The sequence below is a fragment of the Leptodactylus fuscus genome, chromosome 3, assembly GCF_031893055.1.
Source record: "Leptodactylus fuscus isolate aLepFus1 chromosome 3, aLepFus1.hap2, whole genome shotgun sequence".
Lineage (NCBI taxonomy): Eukaryota > Metazoa > Chordata > Amphibia > Anura > Leptodactylidae > Leptodactylus > Leptodactylus fuscus.
The window spans coordinates 30,284,016-30,303,442 of record NC_134267.1 but is presented as its reverse complement, the minus strand read 5'-3'; the positions used below and the strand labels follow the sequence as shown (position 1 = coordinate 30,303,442).

Sequence of the window (19,427 nt, the reverse complement as noted above, 5' to 3'; positions counted from 1 at the left end):
TGGTTAGCACTGCAGCTTTGCAGCACTGAGTCCTGGGTTCGAATCCCGCCAGGAACAACATATGCAAGGAGTTTGTATGTTCTTCCTGTGTTTGCATGGATTTCCTCCCATTCTACAAAGACATACTTGAATGAGAAAAAAATAGACACACAGGTTGGACACACTTGTGGGATAATTTTTTTTTTTTTTCTCATTCAAGTATGTCTTTGTAGAATGGGAGGAAATCCATGCAAACACAGGGAGAACATACAAACTCCTTGCAGATGTTGTTCCTGGCAGGATTCGAACCCAGGACTCCAGCGCTGCAAGGTTGACCTATGCCATATGGATATCCTTCTAGCTGGAAAGCCATGCTAAAAAAAAATCTTTGGTTCCCTTTTCAGATGCAAACGAGTGTGAAGTTAAACCCTGCGTGAACGCAAACTCCTGCAAGAACCTGATCGGTAGTTATTACTGCGACTGCATCCCCGGCTGGATGGGTCAGAACTGCGACATCAGTAAGTGCCATTGACATGTCCTTCACGTCTTCCTGTCTCCCAAGGGACAAAGTAACCTCGAACTAGTTTATGAACCCAAGATGAAAATATACATTGGCTAATATAATATAAGGAAAAAGGGAGTTGTCAGCCTGGAAAGAAAATATACAATTTTATCAAAGCGTATTAGTCTGTAGTAGGGGCATATTCTGATAACATGGCTGAAACAATGATGTGAAGTCTAGAAAGCTTATGGAAGAATTACTTCAAGGTCCCACCCTTAAGAATAACCTTATCTAAAGGAAAGGACGCAGGAAATTCAACAAAAGCATATCTAGCTCCTGTAATACAGATTTACATTCTGTCGCCATCAGCTGAAGTGTGCGTGGCGAGCCCTGGGTTCAAGTACTATTGTGTAAAAAAAAAAAAAAAAAAAAAAAAAAAAATGTATTTTTCTTTTTTAGATATCAATGACTGTATTGACCAGTGCCAAAATGGAGGAACCTGCAGGGTATGTCTTTATCTCATCAGTTACACTTACGTGTGTGCGTATCTATCTATCTATATCATATATCATTCAGAGAGGTTAGGGCACTGATTATATAAATTTATATTACTATATGATATGCAAAGACCTAATTTTTCGCATGTCCTTGTCCGCTTTGGACATTCATGGCAGACATCCCACAGCGGAGCTGCCCCTAGTGGTCGTAGCCTAAAACGAATCCTGTCTGCCATGGTCGCCATTATTTCTTGTATACACATGTAGAGGGGATATATTATACGCTGCATGCTAGAATATTGCCCTTCTCAGGGTGGGCAAGGGTTTAGCAGGAGGGGCAGGGTCTCCCGTGGACCAACAAACTTACTATAACTTAATTTCTAAAAACCCAATTCTGAATAAATTTTCCCTCCATTTATCCCTATGCCTGGCAAACCAGACAAATACTCATTTCAATAGGCGAAAAAAATCCGTGCACGTACGGCCATCGTAAGAGCTCATTGTGCGTCTACGCCCGTGTTTGTTTTTATTGTGGGACCCTGGCGCTTTGTGACGGAAAACCATAATCTACTACATTCATTTAGGGATTTTTTTTTGTGTCGGGATTTTCTTTTGGGACAAGTGTTATTGTTGGATCTAAGTAAACAGCCTTCCTTTTGTTTCAATTGCAGGACTTGGTTAATGGATTCCGCTGTATCTGTCCAGCCGGCTATGCAGGGGAGCGCTGTGAGAAAGACATCAATGAATGTGCCAGCAACCCTTGCCTGAATGGGGGTCACTGCCAGGATGAAATCAATGGCTTTCAATGTCTGTGTCCTGCTGGTTTCTCTGGAAACCTCTGTCAGGTGAGCGCCGGTGAAATGCAAACCTTAAGGAATGGTTGTAGGCCAATTTTTTTTCTTCCTCCTCCTCCTCCTCCTCTCTCCTTTTCTAATGATTTGTACACTACATACCTTATGTTCAGCCAGGCTTGCTATATAGTCATACTCCTTACAGCTGTCTGCCAATAAAGTGTTAGTTGGGGGGGGGGGGGGGGGGGGTGGAATGAGTAAGAGAAATCGGATCCATTCAGTTAAACAGATCGCAAATGTTTGCGTGTTAGGAGTTTTCTTGTACGTTCTCTGCTGGCCTTTGGTGACTGCTTTATATCCACGATCTGTCTGCTCGGATCTCGGCGAACCAGGGCTGTACATTCTGCTTTAAGTAAAATTAATGGAGGCAGCTAGATGAAAAGGTCAGATTCCAGAGTGTCTGCTCGCTTTAGCATTGAATAGGGTCATAATAAAACCTTTGTTTTTGCTTCCCCTTCACCATTTACAGTTGGACATAGATTATTGCGCGCCCAACCCATGCCAGAATGGAGCCCAGTGCTTTAATCTCGCCACGGATTACTTGTGTAACTGCTCCGAGGACTACGAGGGGAAGAACTGTTCACAGCTAAAAGATCACTGTCGCACGACTCCCTGTGAAGGTATGCGTGCCAGTCATTGTTGTATCACGGGCTCCCACCAACCGCTCCATCACTTGTGTGCAACAACCGCGTAAATGGTCATGACCCTCACAGTGGGATGATAAAATCCAGCTGTGTCTGGGGGGTTCAATCCTTAGGATGTTGGAATGGTTGCTCCAGGGGCCAATTAAGGGCTTTGACCTATTGCGTTTTGGGATTTAAAAAAAAAATAAAAAAATTGGGGAATAAATTTTCTAAAAAATTTTTTTTAAGCCTCTGGACTCTAAAGGCTGTATTGTATGAGCAGTAACACCTGCATTTTGTAGATTTTTTTTTTTTTTTTTTTTTAAGACCCCAGTCCCCCCGCCCGTCATGTAAATATTGGGCAAAAATATACAGTATGATCGAAAATGCTCAGGATTTGATCACATGACTCTAGAGTCATGTTGCGACTGGAACGCATGACGATGGTCAGCTGTTCTCCATATGTTACATTAGTAAGTTTGGCTGACCCCACTGATACTGCATTGACCTAATCATGGACAGGGTGGGATACGTATAATATAGATTATAATAGATCTCTTCTCATAAATTTATTTGTTTTTTTGTAAAAGTGCTAAAAAATAATTGTCACAAAATACTCACATTTCCCTTCCTCTTTTCAAGTGATTGACAGCTGCACGGTCGCGGTGGCCTCTAACAGCACCCCAGAAGGCGTGCGGTACATCTCTTCCAATGTATGCGGACCACACGGCAAATGCAAGAGCCAGGCTGGTGGCAAATTCACCTGCGAATGTAACAAGGGCTTCACCGGCACTTATTGTCACGAAAGTAAGTGCACCCCAATAATGGGAGAGACCACTTTATGGACAGGTCCAAATTTGTTTTACAGTATATAATATATGGGTTTTTTTTTCTATTACAGATATCAATGACTGTGAAAGCAACCCTTGTAAAAACAGTGGGACCTGCATTGATGGGGTGAACTCCTACAAGTGCATTTGTAGCGAAGGATGGGAAGGAACCTACTGCGAAATAAGTGAGTACATTAAATTAATTCTTTGTTCCCCGTTAACTCTGAATTTGGCACAGCCAGGGAAGACTTATGGGTATTGCCCTCAAGCATTGATTGATCCTATCCATGGTTGTGTTCAGGTTGTATAGCCAAGGTGGTGGGGGCTTCATCCATAGACTGGCGAGGCTTGATGTGTTGCTGCTCCCTGACAGCCTGACGTCCATGATCCTCTTGTGTTAACCATGTGCTATATCTGTTGCTCTTGTTTTTAGACATAAATAACTGCAGTAAAAATTCTTGTCACAATGGAGGTACTTGTCGAGACTTGGTTAATGATTTCTACTGTGAATGCAAGAATGGGTGGAAAGGAAAGACGTGCCACTCCCGTAAGTGTGTGCTTGTAATTGAGGATAAATGTTGATCTTTTTGAGTGCTGAATCTAAAACTGTTTTCTTTTTTTCCCCCCTTGTACAGAAGACAGTCAGTGCGACGAGTCCACCTGCAACAATGGTGGGACTTGCTATGACGAGGGCGATACCTTTAAGTGCATGTGTTCACCAGGATGGGAGGGAACCACTTGTAACATTGGTAAGTTCATCGGGACAACTTGGTTGATCATATACTAGGCCTGTGAAACTGGTATGTCAAAGCAGATCACTGGTGGTCATGAAATGCCCATTTAGAGAACCCCAGTGTAGGTTCTAACGTAATGGCTTGGCAGGTTATCGTGGCCAACTGGTAGGACATCTAATGTGTATGAAGGTGTCTGGACTTCCTTTACGGGTGGATGTTGAGGGGCAAAGAAGGCTTGGACTGTATAATTTCAACTATCCTGATGCTGTAGTTCTCATAGGAGAAAGGCCGCCACCATAGGTGATTGGGGTGAGAACACTAAGCCATAGTCAACAAGAACATGGTGGGTTTGGAGGAAAAGCTGTCGTCTGATGTCTACAGTGTACAAAGTGTTGTAGGCCCTCTATGTCTATAGAAGTTGCCAGTAGCAGAATAGTTGGCCCTAATAAGTCTGTAATGGTCAGGTTTTTTTGTTTGTTTTCCGGACCTTAATAACAGGAAGGAAATGGGGAGCAGTGACCTCCTGGCTCGGGAATAAAGTAGTCCTGTAACTATTAGTAGATGTCAGGCTCTCACGGTGCTCAGTATGACTTGTAATCTTCACAGGTTGGGATTTGCAGGGGTACGGGCTCAGCAGATGGCAGGCATTTGTAGCTTGCAATGTGTAGAGAATAAGTAACAGGGAAACATCCTGTTTGCTCTAAAGACCTCTCTGTTTCATGCTCGGTTTCATGCTTACTTTGCACTGTTTTCCTCATAGCAAGAAACAGCAGCTGTTTGCCAAATCCTTGCTTCAATGGTGGAACTTGCATAGTCCGTGGGGACTCTTTCACTTGTGTTTGCAAAGAAGGCTGGGAAGGTCCGACGTGCTCTCAAAGTAAGTTTGTTTTAAGTGCTGGGCTGCAATGGAGGGGGGGAAGGGGGCACCGCGCGGAGACCTTTTCGCTCATCCTGTCACCCCGTGCACCTTAAATTGAAACCAGAAGTGGGAAGCATTTGATGTGGACTTCAGCATCACCTGAATCATGTCGTGCTGTAACTTTAAGTAACAGAGGCTCAACCTGGGCATGAGAAAGTTGTGCTGGAGATAACCAGAGACAGATGTTGCCCTGCGTTTTCCTATACAAGTTGTCTGCTTCCCCCGGTTCGCTTTTATCCTGTGCCTTTTCTTCCTCTTTACATATAAGGGGCTCTTCCTGTGTTTGCAGGATTTTCTTATAATACATATAATTACGCCATGATTGACTTTTGTTTGGAGTGAATTATAGTTTTGCAGCCTTTGTTTAATTTATGCTTTTGCTTTGGTTTTTAGATACCAACGACTGCAACCCACATCCATGGTAAGTGCAACTGCAAACAAATACCTACTCTGACAGTCTATATATAATCCGCCCAAGATGCCCTCTTGTCTATAGTTCAAAGCAATAGGCAGTATTTTTTTCATGTCATTGCATAATTTGCATTGTCTAAAGGAGTCCAACCTCTGGCCACCCACCGTACGGGGTAGGAGGGCTTTCCCTGCTTGCCCTTTTCAACTGTGGCACCTATGAAAGGAGCAGGCAATGGATTGCAAGGTCTATATGGCCGCCATTCCACTTGTCCTATGCAATCGCCGTAGACCATGTTGAACTGGACCACCAGGTCCGGTGGGCTCAAGCTCTAATGCAATAATAGTCCAGCAAAAAAGTCCTAAATTTGAAGGGTGTTGTGATCTATTTTTGGGGCAGTGGTAGGCAACCTTTTTGTAGAACTAGAACTCCTAGCATGCATACTTGCTTTGCTGTTCTTGGAAGCGAATGGAGCATGTTGGGAGTTGTAGTTCCACAGCAGCTGGAGTGCCAAAGGTTGCTGACCCCCGTCAGAGGAGTTGTCCCAAGAATCCTTTTATCTAGTGGGCCAAGAACCCCAGTCCGTCATTGCTTGTAGTGTCAGATATGTGATCCTGTTAAGCCATAGTATAACCGTATACCCCTGCCAGGCTGATTCTACACCATTCCAGCCATGTCTGCCTTGGCATACTGAATCACAACCATCAAAAAGGCCGAATCTTAGGGGAATTGCGCTTTCCCATCTGGCCGCCTGTATTTTTACACAGTCATGATCATCTACTTCCTAGTAAAGGGAACAAGCCGGCGTTGTAAAGAATATTTTATGAACCTATTAAATTCTTTAGATGTACAAAAGGAAGACGTGGGCTTCTCTATTCTGCTCGGACTTGGGAACGTGTATAAAATATCTCGTCGTGATGCAAATAAACAGTGATGGTTTATTGTAGCAAAGAGATTAAAGTCTGCGTTGTGTTCTTGCAGCTACAACAGCGGAACCTGTGTAGACGGAGACAACTGGTACCGGTGTGAATGTGCTCCTGGATTTGCTGGTCCTGACTGTCGAATTAGTAAGTATTGCCCTAGTCCTGGTCTAGTGTTCTCCCCATACATCTGTATAGGATCTCTTTTATGTTATGGGAGTGTTTGAAGCTTCTGGGCCCGACTGCAGAATCTATCATGGGGCCCCTTTTACCTTGTGACGGGTGGACCTTTTGGGGGCCGCCTAAGGCAATCGAGTCACTTACTCTAGGTTCACACCAGCACTTGGGTTTCCATTCTTTGAGCCCAAAAAATGGAAACCCAATCTGCTTATACAACGGTTACCTGCGGACACTTGTAGACTCCATAGACAATAGGGTCTACCTGGTTTCCACCTGAAAAATGGAATGGGGAACGGAATCCCAGAGTGCTCACCGAGCGCATATATGGACCCAGCTTTATACCTTATTATATGGCTGTACTGGGTAGTAAGGGGTTATAATGTAGATGAATTTTATAAGCTATATTATACGTACATGGCTGAATGTACCTTTTATCCCGAGCCATTATGTCTCCTAGAGGATCAGAAGGGTGACCCCATAGCTGCATTTGTACCCTTTTATATATCCCGGCATACCTTGTGCCTCTCTCCGAATCCTCTATAGGTCAGACTGATCAATAGGTCAGATTTGACAATTTGGTTGGGAGAGAAGGGGTTAAGCCTCTTCTTGCTTCCATATCGTTCTGCCTGGGGATGGCACAGACTGTAATTTCCATCCCGCCTGGCATTCTGTAGCCTTATTTTCAATGGCATTCTGTCACAAATGTTAGCCCTGTAGATTTCACACCAGATTCCGTGTAGAAAGCCATACCAGTGATAATACAGCTGGGAACCTTTCACACACCCATTTATGAATAGGCTTGCTCAGATTTGGGTGGCAGCCAAGCGGGGTCTAGTTGGCGTATGGATAACTACATCCCTCCCTGCTTGTTAGAAGCTCCGGCCAGCGTGCTGAGTGCAGGGTTTTACAGGCAGGGAAGTTCTTTTGTGTTTGTTCATCAGAGGAAGAGATTGGACTTCTAAGGGAAAGATGATGATGATGGTGGTGGGGAGGAGGTAGACGGCTAGTCCGACAACTCTGTAAGAGAACTGGCTCCATTTTATTACAGTATAATATCCTTTCCTTTAGCTTTGGAATGAGCATTTTCTATGTAAAAGCTGGTAACCTCGTGTATACTGGGTACGCAGTCTTACAAAGGATTTCCTACTGGAATTAAAAGTTAGAATTTCCATCTGGTTCTGACCATCTCTATGGATTCAGATTTGGAGCTGTATGAGTTGTCTGAAATCAGTAAAAGTGCATCCACTATTTTGGGCTAGTCATGGGGTTGTCATTATTAGTGAGTCCTCCAGGGTGGGACTGACCCGCCAAGTACCAGAGGATCCGTTACACAATAATGGAGCCAGCAGAAGGCAACTCAAATGGAAGGGTTAGGGTCTATTTCCTATAGGGTGGACCCCTGGAATGATGATCTCCAACACTGGATGCTTCCCATGTGTTTGTTTCTGTATGCCTTTATACAGCAGCTAGCCCGATTTCTGATTATGAAACTAAACTGCTAAGAGACAACTCGTGTACGGCCATATTGGATTTTACCAATTTTTCCCAATACTTTTATCTCTAATACAGGGAAACCACTTGCTTGGCTGAAATTCTGGGCCCCAATGCAAAATCTGAAATGGGATTTCTTAACTCTTTCAATTCCTTTTATAGAACCAGTTCTATCCTATGTGACGGGACAACCTCATACCCTAGACTCCTTTGTGTCTGCCTATGCACGGCCTACATTTATGCCCCTGTTTTAGGCATTGCAATTTATGTATAGAACTGGGCAATTTTGCAATTTACCATTTTTAGGATGTGGCCCAGTCTGGAGACTCCTTATAAAGGGGTCAGTCCGTTTTTGCATCATAGATCCCAAATGCTTTTATTTTAGGACTTTATTACTGGGGGTGGGCCGCAAGTTCTGCACATACACCCCACAGTAATGGGCGGTTCGCCCTGTATCCTATATTTTTGAGCAGTTTTATTCACAACACTAGTAAACTGCTTCATTGTTCTTAATGTGGTTTATTACAGTAAATCTGCCATTGCGAAGCCGTCAGACCACAGCTTTACCTTTGCCCTTAAACACTTAACAATATCTTTGAGTTTCACCACTTCTCTTCTTGTGTTGGCGCCAATGCTCGTAGAGTTGTATACGTTGCTCTGCTTTTATTGCTGTTACAAAGGTTACTGTACTTGATGATATTAGCAATATAATGAGAGGCCAGATCATAGTGTTGCACAAGACGCTTCAGTGAATGAATCTCTAAACAGAATGTATTTTCCTTCTAGATATTAATGAGTGTCAGTCTTCTCCTTGTGCCTTCGGAGCTACATGTATAGATGAGATCAATAGCTACCGTTGTATCTGCCCACCTGGTAGCAGTGGTCCAAAGTGTCAAGAAGGTAAGAGCCTGCTCTTTATCCACTGAATCTGTAGCTTGAGAACTGTTCACATGATGTATGTAGGATCTGACGTGACCATTCACTTGTGGTTATGTGGCTGCGGCCTTGCCTATTATCTGCCATTGTACATAGAAAGCTAGTTTGTGTATTGTGTAGCTTCTGATCAGTCACACTTGGGCTAAGATTGGAAATGAACGAAAAACATCAGGGATGGAACTTGACAAAAATGGTAGACTGTTGGCAGAGCCCCTACTCAATATCTAGGAAGACCTTGAAAAGGAATTGGTCACCATGATAGACCCCAAACTAAGTCCCCTTGCACATGACTGTCATGTGCATGTCCGTAAAAAGCGGAACATCCATTCGCTATCCTTGTTTTCCACAGACCCAGACAATTCCATGAATGAGCCAGGTTATAAGAAAGGACAGGAATAAAACCAGCCCTGACTTTTTCAGCTTAGACTTGTGGTCTCTACACCGAAACGGGGTTGTGTGCAGGGGGCAGAGAAGTGAATGGATCTTGGTACATGTAGTCGCACGCGTTGGGCTTAACAGATGACTTGTATGAGCCCAGCGGGACCAGTGGTTGCATTAGGCTATTGGAGTGCTGGGAATGCAGCCATATGGTTCTACTTGGCCATTTAGGACACATGTCTTGCGTTGCGGAGTGGGTTTTATCTGCAGTCAGTGGATGCCATTGTACTGTAGATAGTTGGTCACGTACCATGTCCTATGCGCTCACCATCTCTATTCTGCAGTTACAGGACGGCCTTGTATAATCAACGACCATGTTATGTCAGATGGAGCCAAGTGGAACGATGACTGCAACACATGTCAATGTCTAAATGGAAGGGTTTCCTGCTCTAAGGTAAGATGGACAGTGACGGCTGCTTTTGATGAGACGCATGCTGTACACACGGCTGGCTTTTTGAAGACTCGCTGTGCTTTATTTTCACGCACTGGATTATTCATCCTTGGAGACGATGCGTTACGTCTGTTCAGATGTTTCCTTGCTTGACAGAACATAAATTTCCCAACTTTTGTGAGGTTTGGCACTGTGCTGCTAGTTCAAAAGCTATATAGTCTATTACCTGTGATCTAGGTTTGTGTCTTGTGATCCAGTACCAGCCATATACAGTTCTCTGGTAATGGCGGAGAGATTTCAGACTTGACTTCTAGCCTTGTGAAATTCCACTGACGGGGTATTAGGATTATTCTTCATTCTGGATTATAAGATTACGTACATGTCAGTACCGTGTACGAGTGATGGGGCTGGATTATTATGGCTTGTATAATAGAAAACTAGTGCACAAGCCATGAAAAATAAACTTGGCAAATTGTTTTGGCACTTTTTTTTGGTTCCACCCATGACTTGGACATGCTGGGCACAAGACCTTTGTCCCCTGTCAGATTAATCACGTATGCCAGACACCAGGAATCTACGTCAGCAAGGAGCTGGCGTACATTTCTGTTTAGGTGGACAGACCCCAGAGGATGTGCCTAATCTGTGATGATAAAGATTGGCATGGAAAACTTTGGTCTTGATAACTCGGCCCCAGGATACCTATCTTACGTTACAATTTATTTATTTTTTAGGTATTGTGTGGCCCTCAACGCTGTAATCTACACAGTAAAGGTCATGGCGAGTGTCCTGCCGGCCAATCTTGTGTCCCCATTAAGGACAACCATTGCTTCGTCCCTCCGTGTACTGGAGCTGGAGAATGTTGGCCCTCCAATCAGCCGCCGGCGAAAACCAAATGTAATGCCAATGCAAGTTATCAAGACGACAACTGTGTGAACATCACTTTTACCTTCAATAAGGAGCTCATGTCCCCAGTAAGTGAGACCTGTATCTGAGACTTCCAATGGTACATTAAGGAGATCCTTTGTAATCTCCACCAACCAATGTCTGGTCACCTCAATACCTTATACCAATATGGTTTGAGAAATGCAATAGTTCACTGGTTGTCACATATTGGTCTGTAGACTTGCTTGTGTTACTAGTTACTAACTTGTTGTGTTTGTATATCAGGGCCTCACTACAGAAAGCATTTGCAATGAACTGAGGAATCTGAACATCTTGAAGAATGCTTCAGCCAAATATTCAATCTTCGTTACCTGCGAGCCATCTCCTTCGGCAAACAATGAGATCCACGTTGCTATAGTAAGTAGGATATGTGGTGCATTATACAGCCTGGTATATGTAGAGAGGTGTTGTGGGATCAACCCGGGACAGTTTTATAACCTACAGCTAGAATATCTACATGAGAGGAAACTGGGTGAGGGTGTATAAGCTCCAAAAGATGGTCTTGCCCACCACCACTTATTCTAAATATATATTGTTCCCCTTTAGTCTGCTGACGAAACCAGAGATGGAAGGAGCACGATTCAAGATATCACGGAAAAGATCATAGACCTTGTTAGCAAGCGGGATGGAAACAACACCATCATCTCAACGGTGGCAGAAGTCCGAGTCCAAACACACACCAAAAACAGGACTGGTGAGTGTTATGGAAGTAGTGGTTATATTAGGTGGTTTTTAGACTTCTATAGTCAGCAGCCATAGCCATCTATTTGCTATATGAAGAGTGACAGGTCAACCAGCATTGTTCCATTTTGACCTAGGCTGGAGTCTGGTGAGAGCCTTGAAATGTGACCCACTTGGTGGACTACAAAGCCTAATAACTAGACCGGGCATGGCCAGACAGACACATTTAAGAAGAGTCTGTCCAGTTTATCAACTTAACCCCACATCTAGATGGGTTGAGGTGACCTGAATCATTCCCCTAGTGAATCGTTGCCTCCATAGCTGAGATATCACGGTCTTTGGTATATATAAACAAGGGTTTGTCACTTACCTCTTTTGGAGCAATGAGGGCATGGACATTGCTCCAAAGAGCCCATATGGATGCAAAATCATCTAGCTGTACAATGGAGGCAACAATTTACAAGGGGACAACTCCCTTAGACTCAGGATGCCCTAACCTATATGCGGGGATGTGGTGATGTGTTGGGTTGGGTTGATCTACTACCGTGTGTTGAGACATGTGCTAACCACTCTCTTATCTTCCCACTAGATTTCCTCGTACCCTTGCTCAGCTCCATTCTCACGGTGGCCTGGATTTGTTGCCTGATAACCGCCTTTTACTGGTGCATCTGGAAACGTAGAAAGCCAAACAGCCAAAGCCACACGGCCTCTGACGACAACACGACCAACAACGTCAGGGAGCAACTGAACCAGATCAAAAACCCCATCGAAAAGCACGCAGCCAACAGCGTACCCATCAAAGACTACGAAAACAAAAAAATTAATGCAAAAATAAGGACACACAACTCAGAAGTGGAAGAGGACGACATGGATAAACACCAGCAGAAGAGCCGATACGTCAAGCAGCCGGCGTACACGCTGGTAGACAGAGATGAGAAGCCGCCTAATGGCACTCCAACAAAACAGCCAAACTGGACAAATAAACAGGACAACAGAGACTTAGAAACAGCACAAAGCTTAAATCGGATGGAGTACATCGTATAGCGGACTGGGGCGCTGCCATGCAGAGCTGGTGTCTGCTGTTAAGGGCTCGGGAGTCTCTAGTTCTTAAACTGTTGTGTAATATTTGAGTCTAAGGCTATTATTTACTTAGAATCCCTATGTTAATTTAAGTTTTGACAAGCTGGCTTACACTGGCAAAGATAGTTGCTGTGGTTGGCTGGAATACCAAGTGCTGCATTTCACATCTATGCAAAACTAGTGAAAAGTGCCCTAATGTAAATTCAGACGCAGCTGAAACCTCTTAGAAAATCGTGCATTGCCTTTGCAGTTAGCTAGTTTTTTTTATTTTTTTTATTTTTTTTTTACCCTCCACATTTTTTGACTCTTGTCCCTAATAATACAGCCTGTAGAATAATCCCTTTTTTATTTATATTTATTATATATAATTTTTTTTATTTTGTATATTGGTTTTTATAGTAATGTACAACTAGTTCTGTATTTTTGAAAGTGCCTTTGTAGCTCAGAACCACAGCAACTATCGAAATTTAAGTTTATTATTTATTTTTTTTTTATTGTATTTTGTGTTGGGAATTTTTTTGGCGGGAGGGCGGGCGGGGGCGAGACTGTCAGCTGTTGCTGGTAAAATGAAGAATTGTCCAGTAGAAGTTTTTTGTATAGACCTGTAAATATTTTTTTTTTTTTTTTTATTTTTTTATTTTTTTTTTTTATTAATCACTGTGTATATTTGATTTATTAACTTAATAATCAAGAGCCTTAAATATCATTCCTTTTTATTTATATGTACTTGTTTAGAGTTGAAGGTTTTTGATAGCTTTGTAAGCTCGTGGCTTCAGTTTTTTTTTGGTTATTTTTGGAATTCCTTTCTCGTTACATGTTAACTATATGCCAAAATTTACGGTGTTCTAAAATAGTTTTATTTTTTATGAATAGGACGGGCGCACATGCCTCAATGCTGTTTTTTGTACATTTGTCAGATGTTAAATACCTTTATAAAGCATCACTTAAAAGAAAAAAAACAAAACTTTTTTGTAAGTTAAGAATGAAACCGTTTTCAGAGGTAGAGTTTAGGAAAAAAAAAAAAACTTTTGCTGCTTTGGCTTTCATATGAAAAATAACAAAAAAAAAATATGGCAAAAAATTGTGTGACTGGCAGATATTCTGCTACAAGGCAGTCTAAGGAACCGTGTAGAGCTATCCATGTACAAGGAATGTCAGCGTTCATGTTGGAGAGAAAAAAAAAAAAAAAAAATTAAAAAAAAAAAAAAAAAAAATTGTGTGAAGTTCGAAGCTCCGCAATCTTCTATTTTGTAAATTTCTGATTTTTATTTTTTTTCAGTTTTGTTTTTTCTTCCACCTTGAAAATGTAACTAAAGAACCACTTGTAGATATTTTTTTTAATTTTTTTTTTTTTTTTTGTAATCTACTGATACTTAAGAGTATTCTGTTAAGCTAGTTTTTGAATACTTGAACAGTAGAAACCCAGCGATCACTGTTGCTTTTCCACCAAACACATTGCCTTCCATACCGATAAGACACACAGGCGTTTTATCTTGGAGACCCCCCCCCCCCCTACGCTGAAGATGGGGGTTTGCTACTCGTATCCCAAAAAAAGCAAAAATTCAATCCCCATGTTGAGTTTCATGTTGTCGGATAACGATTTTTCTTTCTGTATTCTAGCATTATCCTAATACCACTCATCAAAAACCAATTGCCGGTGTGTCCTGCCCAAAAAAACATTCCATCTGTGGACTCCTGTATGACTGCAGGGATGTGTAATTCACTCTTCTCCCAATCCCATGGTTACAAACTGTGTACACAGCAACATAAAGGGTTAACCTCCAATTCATTAACCAGACAGATCCTGAAGATTCCCTGTATTGTGATATTAGTGTTATATAAACCCTGCCTCTTTGATGTGTTGTTCAAGGCTACAAATTTTGGAAAGTAATATTTATTAAATTTTTTTGTATGAAAACCTGTGACATTGGATTTCACGTTTGTTCACACACTGCTTGTTATCACCTATCTCGTTCTGTATTAAATGCACTAGCATCTACCACCTGCACACAACTGTGGCATCCATTTTGTGAGCTACGGAAGTATCCACTACTTGGGAATAGACCCTAGTTTTCTTCTAAAAAAAAAAAAAAAAAAAAAAATTTTTTTTTTATTTCACACAACTTGCATGCACGCGCACACATATACACACTTGCCGTATGGCTACAGATTAGAGAGTACTCTATGGGAAGTGGAATGGCAGCTTTTGGTCCTGATTCTGACACGGGCAGCTGCGTCAGAATAGGGCCAAAATGCGCCGGCGCGGCTTCTGACGGTCGCGGCTTCCTGCTCCGGAGTAGGCCCAACTGAATGGGCCTAGTCCAGAGGGTGCTGCCATGAGGCGGACGCCGGGGCTGAATCGGCCATGGAATCCACCTGAAGAAAGGGCAGCTCGTGGTCTACATAGACCGCTATTGTGAGGGGGCGGATTATGACATGGATTCAGCGCCAAAATCCACCCCGTGTGAAGGAGCCCTTAGGCCTTATTCACACACCAGTGAAAAACTGCCATCACGGCCATCCTAAATACAAGAATAAGATGGAGGATCTTTATGAGGCCTGGCGTTTTCAGTGCCAGTCTTGATCTCCTGTAACATCAGAGGGTAACGCCTCACTTATGATCAAATGCATATCTTCTGCCTGGCCGTACACCAGCTCATAGCTGGCCTCCAATTATTATACCCTGTAGATATGCTGGGCATATAATACTGGGGGGAGGGGGACCACTGCTGGGCATACAATACTGTGGGGGGAGGGGGGTGCAACGACACTGGTGGGCATGTAATACTGTGGGGTAGGGGGCACTGGTGGGCATATACTGTGGGGGGCCCCCCCAGTGCTGGGCATACAATACTGGGGGGGAGGGGAACAACAACCCTGGTGGGCATGTAATACTGGGGGACACATAATACTGGGGGGATGGGGCACTGGGGGAGGGCCGAGACGAAAGTTTGCACCCGGTCCACAAGACACTGGTTACGCCACTGCTTGGTCATATGGTTTCCAGGCAGTATGGTCCATAGCAATCAGTTTGTCTTAGAATACTCTGCTCAGGTAATCTGCTACATAATCTCAATCTTAATTTAAATTTTAGATACAAAAATTTTTATTTTCTAGATTTTTTTTTTTTTTAGGATCGGTAAAGGGGTTGTGCAGAACTTTACAAATATGGCTGCTTTTTTTTTTCTTCTTCTCAGGAAGTGACATCTCTGTTGGTCACCTGGCCATGTTACAGCTCGGATCAAGGAATGGGTTAACTTTTCTCTGCTGAACACTGGGCCTGGTCGGCCATCATAAGGGAATGTTTGGTTATTTGATCATATTACTTTTACACAGGGCTGGGTGACATTGTTTTGGAAATGTCAACATCATAATGGTGCTCCGATACGAGCGAGTGTTGTGTACGAGCACTGACTCCATATGTGGCGGCTACCAGGGAGGAGCAAGAATATACCAGGAAGCTTTACATCGACAATGGGGGGTAAATTGGGAGATGCTTGGTGACACATGAAAAACCTAAGGCCTCATGGGACGATACACAGCGCTAAAGTGCTGCGGGAAAAACTGCGGTGGTTTTCACAGAAAATTCACGGAGTTTACCTCTGCGGACTTTGTTACCATTATATCTATGGGAAAGCCGCCGGCATCTCCGTAGATATAATTGACATGCTGCAATTTCCAAAAACGCGCCGGTTTGGAAATTGCAGCATGTCTGCGCTGTGGTTTGAAACGCAAAGTGGGCATGGGATTTGCATGTATCCGTCAACTTTGCAGATACTGTAAAACGCTGCAATTTTTCCTGCAGCATTTCCACTGCGGGCAAATCGCGGCGTTTCCGGCCCAAAATGGGTATATTTGTGTGTAAAGATGTGTCTAACTCTCTTATGTCTTGAACTTTACGTCTTTGCCTTGAACGTTGCAGTCTAGGATATGTCATGGGGTCTAATATCCTAGAAAACCTAGAATGTGTCGCTAATTATATTAAAACCAGATTTATTTTTTTTCTCTAATCTTTTATTTTCCGATTGTACCATTTTTTTGTATTTTCTGGACGTGATTATGGGGGAGGCCATCTTGCCTGAGCTTCTCCTTTGCTCCGTTAACAGCATTTAGTGATATGCTTTACAGTAGTGGCATGGCCATAGGCAGAAGTAAATTGGAGGTCTATGAAAGTGTTTTCTAGATGAGGTGTAACATAATCTATAGTCAGTAATAGATGCAGTGATGGGTTAATAGGTTTATCAGTAGAGGTGTTATCTTTTATTGTAATGCTATTTGTGAAACAAATAAGGTGACTGCTGCAAAGAAAACCTACAGATTTGGCAAGTGTGTGTCTATTATTAATCTTAGTGGTCAGAGTGAAAATTGCAGGTTATATAAATATATAATATAGTATAGTTTTGGGGAGTCAAAATCATATTAATGTCACATTATGATTAGAGATGAGCGAGTACTGTTCGGATCAGCCGATCCGAACAGCACGCTCCATAGAAATGAATGGATGCACCTGGTACTTCCGCTTTGACGTCGGCCAGCCACTTAACCCCCCGCGTGCCGGCTACGTCCATTCATTTCTATGCGAGCGTGCTGTTCGGATCGGCTGATCCCAACAGTACTCGCTCATCTCTAATTATGATAGTGATGTATTTTTCATGTATGGACTGTCTTTGTTACATAACCCCTTTTTATATAGAAGATACCCCAATAACAAGCTGATCCTTACAGGATAAGCTCCTGAAACCCTCTCACTAATAGATGGTAGACCCAGTTAGGAGACTTCCTTAACCCATTGTCATGGCCATATACCCTAACAGAATATATGTACAAGATAGATGATAAATGTCCAGTCACCACTAGGACCCCCATGATCAAGTCCTCCATCTATATTGCACAACCACAATGGCAAGGGAGGCAGGGGTGTAACTAGGAAATACAAGGCCCCATAGCAAGCTTTTGGCTGGGGAGCCCCCCACACAATATATTGCCCCTTTATTAGCCTCCTATATTGGACCCCATACAGTATACAGTGTCCTCATATAGTAAGAGCCCCCTGTCACATACCCCTATACAGTTTCCTCCGTGATAGGGCCACTACCTACTGGACTACTCAAGCAGGCAACAGCTAATACCTCTGACTGTTCCTTTCCTCAGCAGCCTCCAGGGGGCGCCACATATGATGTCCTGAACGTCCCGCCTTAACGCTCTTCAGTGTTAGTGGTGTGATATTCGGCGACCAATGGAAGCCTAACCGTGGACAAGTGCAGGGATGGGTAAGTGAAAATCAGCTCTTGCCTGCTGGAGTACTCCAATAAAAAAAAAAATCCCCCAAAAAAGCAGCAGGAGGCCAAGTACTGCGATTATGGCGGTTGTTACATCTGGAGGTCAAGCATTAGCGCTGCTGCTGCTCAATTGCAAGTCTACAGGACTGATGGAGATTGCAGTGATCCCAGGGCCCAGGCTGTGGATAGGAAATAAATGTCCATTATGGAGGAAAAAATCTTTGTATTCTCTAACAATGCATGCATACCTCTGCCTGTAATGTGGGGCGGCCAGATACGTCACCTGCAGTCAATACATTTTATATGTAGTTCCATACGCTTTAGGGGAAATAACGATCTTTTGCTCCGAGCTGCATTCCTGAAAGCATTCACATGAACCCTTCCTATTGCACAATGTCAGGTCAGAGACTTGTCCCCAGCGGATTGCAAGTCATGGCTGTGGAAACCAGCAAAAAAAAAAGTATAAATAAGTATTGAAAATGTCATACTACTAAATATATTGTCAGGCATGTTCTTCATATTTTGGCAATAGTCTGTGTGGGATTTTATTAAAAATGTGCTATTTTGTATTGAAGGTCTAATATACTGAGCCCCTTCCCCGGGTTTCTGGCCGGTCATGTGATCTGTAGAAGGACCTGCCGATTCACACATCAGCTGGTCTCTATGTACAATAAACCTATGAGGGCGCGACATCCAGGTTTTCATAGACCGACATAGAAACTTCCAGCTGTGGTGTTGGCTCGGTGGGTCAATCTACTGATCACATGATCACCCGAGGAGCCGCCATGGATCTCTATAAAACTAAGCCACGTACCTGCTGATCATTCACTGTACATTAGTATGTTACAGAATATTACAATCAAACCTACCGTACTATATGTGCATATTTATGTATATTTTATGAATTTTCAATAAAGATGTATGATATGTGTTATTATATATTTTGGTGGTGTGAGAATATTACAAAGCGCTGAAAAAAAGCTTTAAGGGTATCTTCACATGGTGGAATTTTCAACGGATTCCAGTACTGAAGAATTGGTTGAGATAATAAAATATAAGCACAACATGGGCAGTTAGAGCCAGTACCATCTCTGCCTGCTGGAGAATAGTGGGATTTTCCTCCCCGCTACATTGTAATAAAAAAGGTGAGACTATGAATACATGGTCAGGGAGACGGAGCTGTCATCTTCGTTATAATGCAGCATTCACACTTGCGCCTTGACCTGTCTGCCGTGATTCCGCGTAAATCCCAGGAAAAACAGCTTGGAGACGGCTTTCCATTCATTTCAATAAACTGCCGGTGTCCATATGCAGCCTCTCTGCCATGAACTCAGTTTTTTTTTTTTGCACAGACACAAATTCGGACACACAGGCCTTGTGTCCATGCAAAACAACGGTTTCACAGCGGAGAGGCTGCACTCGGACCCTGGCGGTTTGCTTTAAAAGCCCATTGAAATGAATGGGTTTTTAAACTGACCACTGGCAAGCCGTCCCCATGCTGTTTTTCCCAGGATTTAGGCAGAATCACGGCGGACAGGTCAAGGTGTAATGTGTGAATGCTATACATGTCTGTGCGAGAAGCCTGTCTAATCATCAGCAGTAAGTGTGATAGGAGCGTGTGTGTGGAAAAGCTACAATTTCATCATACAGGAGCTTCTGGTGCCGGCACAAGTGACATGTAGAACTCTATTGACTCAAGTAAAGAAGGCAAATTACTGAAGCTTCATTGATATTGTTACTATCAA

General features: G+C 43.0%; 1 protein-coding gene across 2 annotated transcripts in view; it reads left to right on the top strand.

The window, feature by feature from the left end:
* The window catches only part of JAG1 (jagged canonical Notch ligand 1), a 33,651-nt gene extending 20,978 nt beyond the window's left edge, over window positions 1–12,673 (top strand). For both annotated transcript variants that reach the window (XM_075267360.1, XM_075267361.1), the window contains 17 exons: window positions 384–497; window positions 941–987; window positions 1,650–1,823; window positions 2,299–2,449; window positions 3,095–3,259; window positions 3,354–3,467; window positions 3,716–3,829; window positions 3,918–4,031; window positions 4,777–4,893; window positions 5,329–5,356; window positions 6,326–6,411; window positions 8,722–8,835; window positions 9,594–9,703; window positions 10,432–10,671; window positions 10,868–10,999; window positions 11,189–11,336; window positions 11,913–12,673. In XM_075267360.1, the coding sequence (XP_075123461.1) occupies window positions 384–497; window positions 941–987; window positions 1,650–1,823; window positions 2,299–2,449; window positions 3,095–3,259; window positions 3,354–3,467; window positions 3,716–3,829; window positions 3,918–4,031; window positions 4,777–4,893; window positions 5,329–5,356; window positions 6,326–6,411; window positions 8,722–8,835; window positions 9,594–9,703; window positions 10,432–10,671; window positions 10,868–10,999; window positions 11,189–11,336; window positions 11,913–12,367 (2,423 nt within the window). In that variant the 3' untranslated portion in view covers window positions 12,368–12,673. The remainder of the gene's footprint in view (window positions 1–383; window positions 498–940; window positions 988–1,649; window positions 1,824–2,298; window positions 2,450–3,094; window positions 3,260–3,353; window positions 3,468–3,715; window positions 3,830–3,917; window positions 4,032–4,776; window positions 4,894–5,328; window positions 5,357–6,325; window positions 6,412–8,721; window positions 8,836–9,593; window positions 9,704–10,431; window positions 10,672–10,867; window positions 11,000–11,188; window positions 11,337–11,912) is intronic.
* Window positions 12,674–19,427: the final 6,754 nt, after the last annotated feature.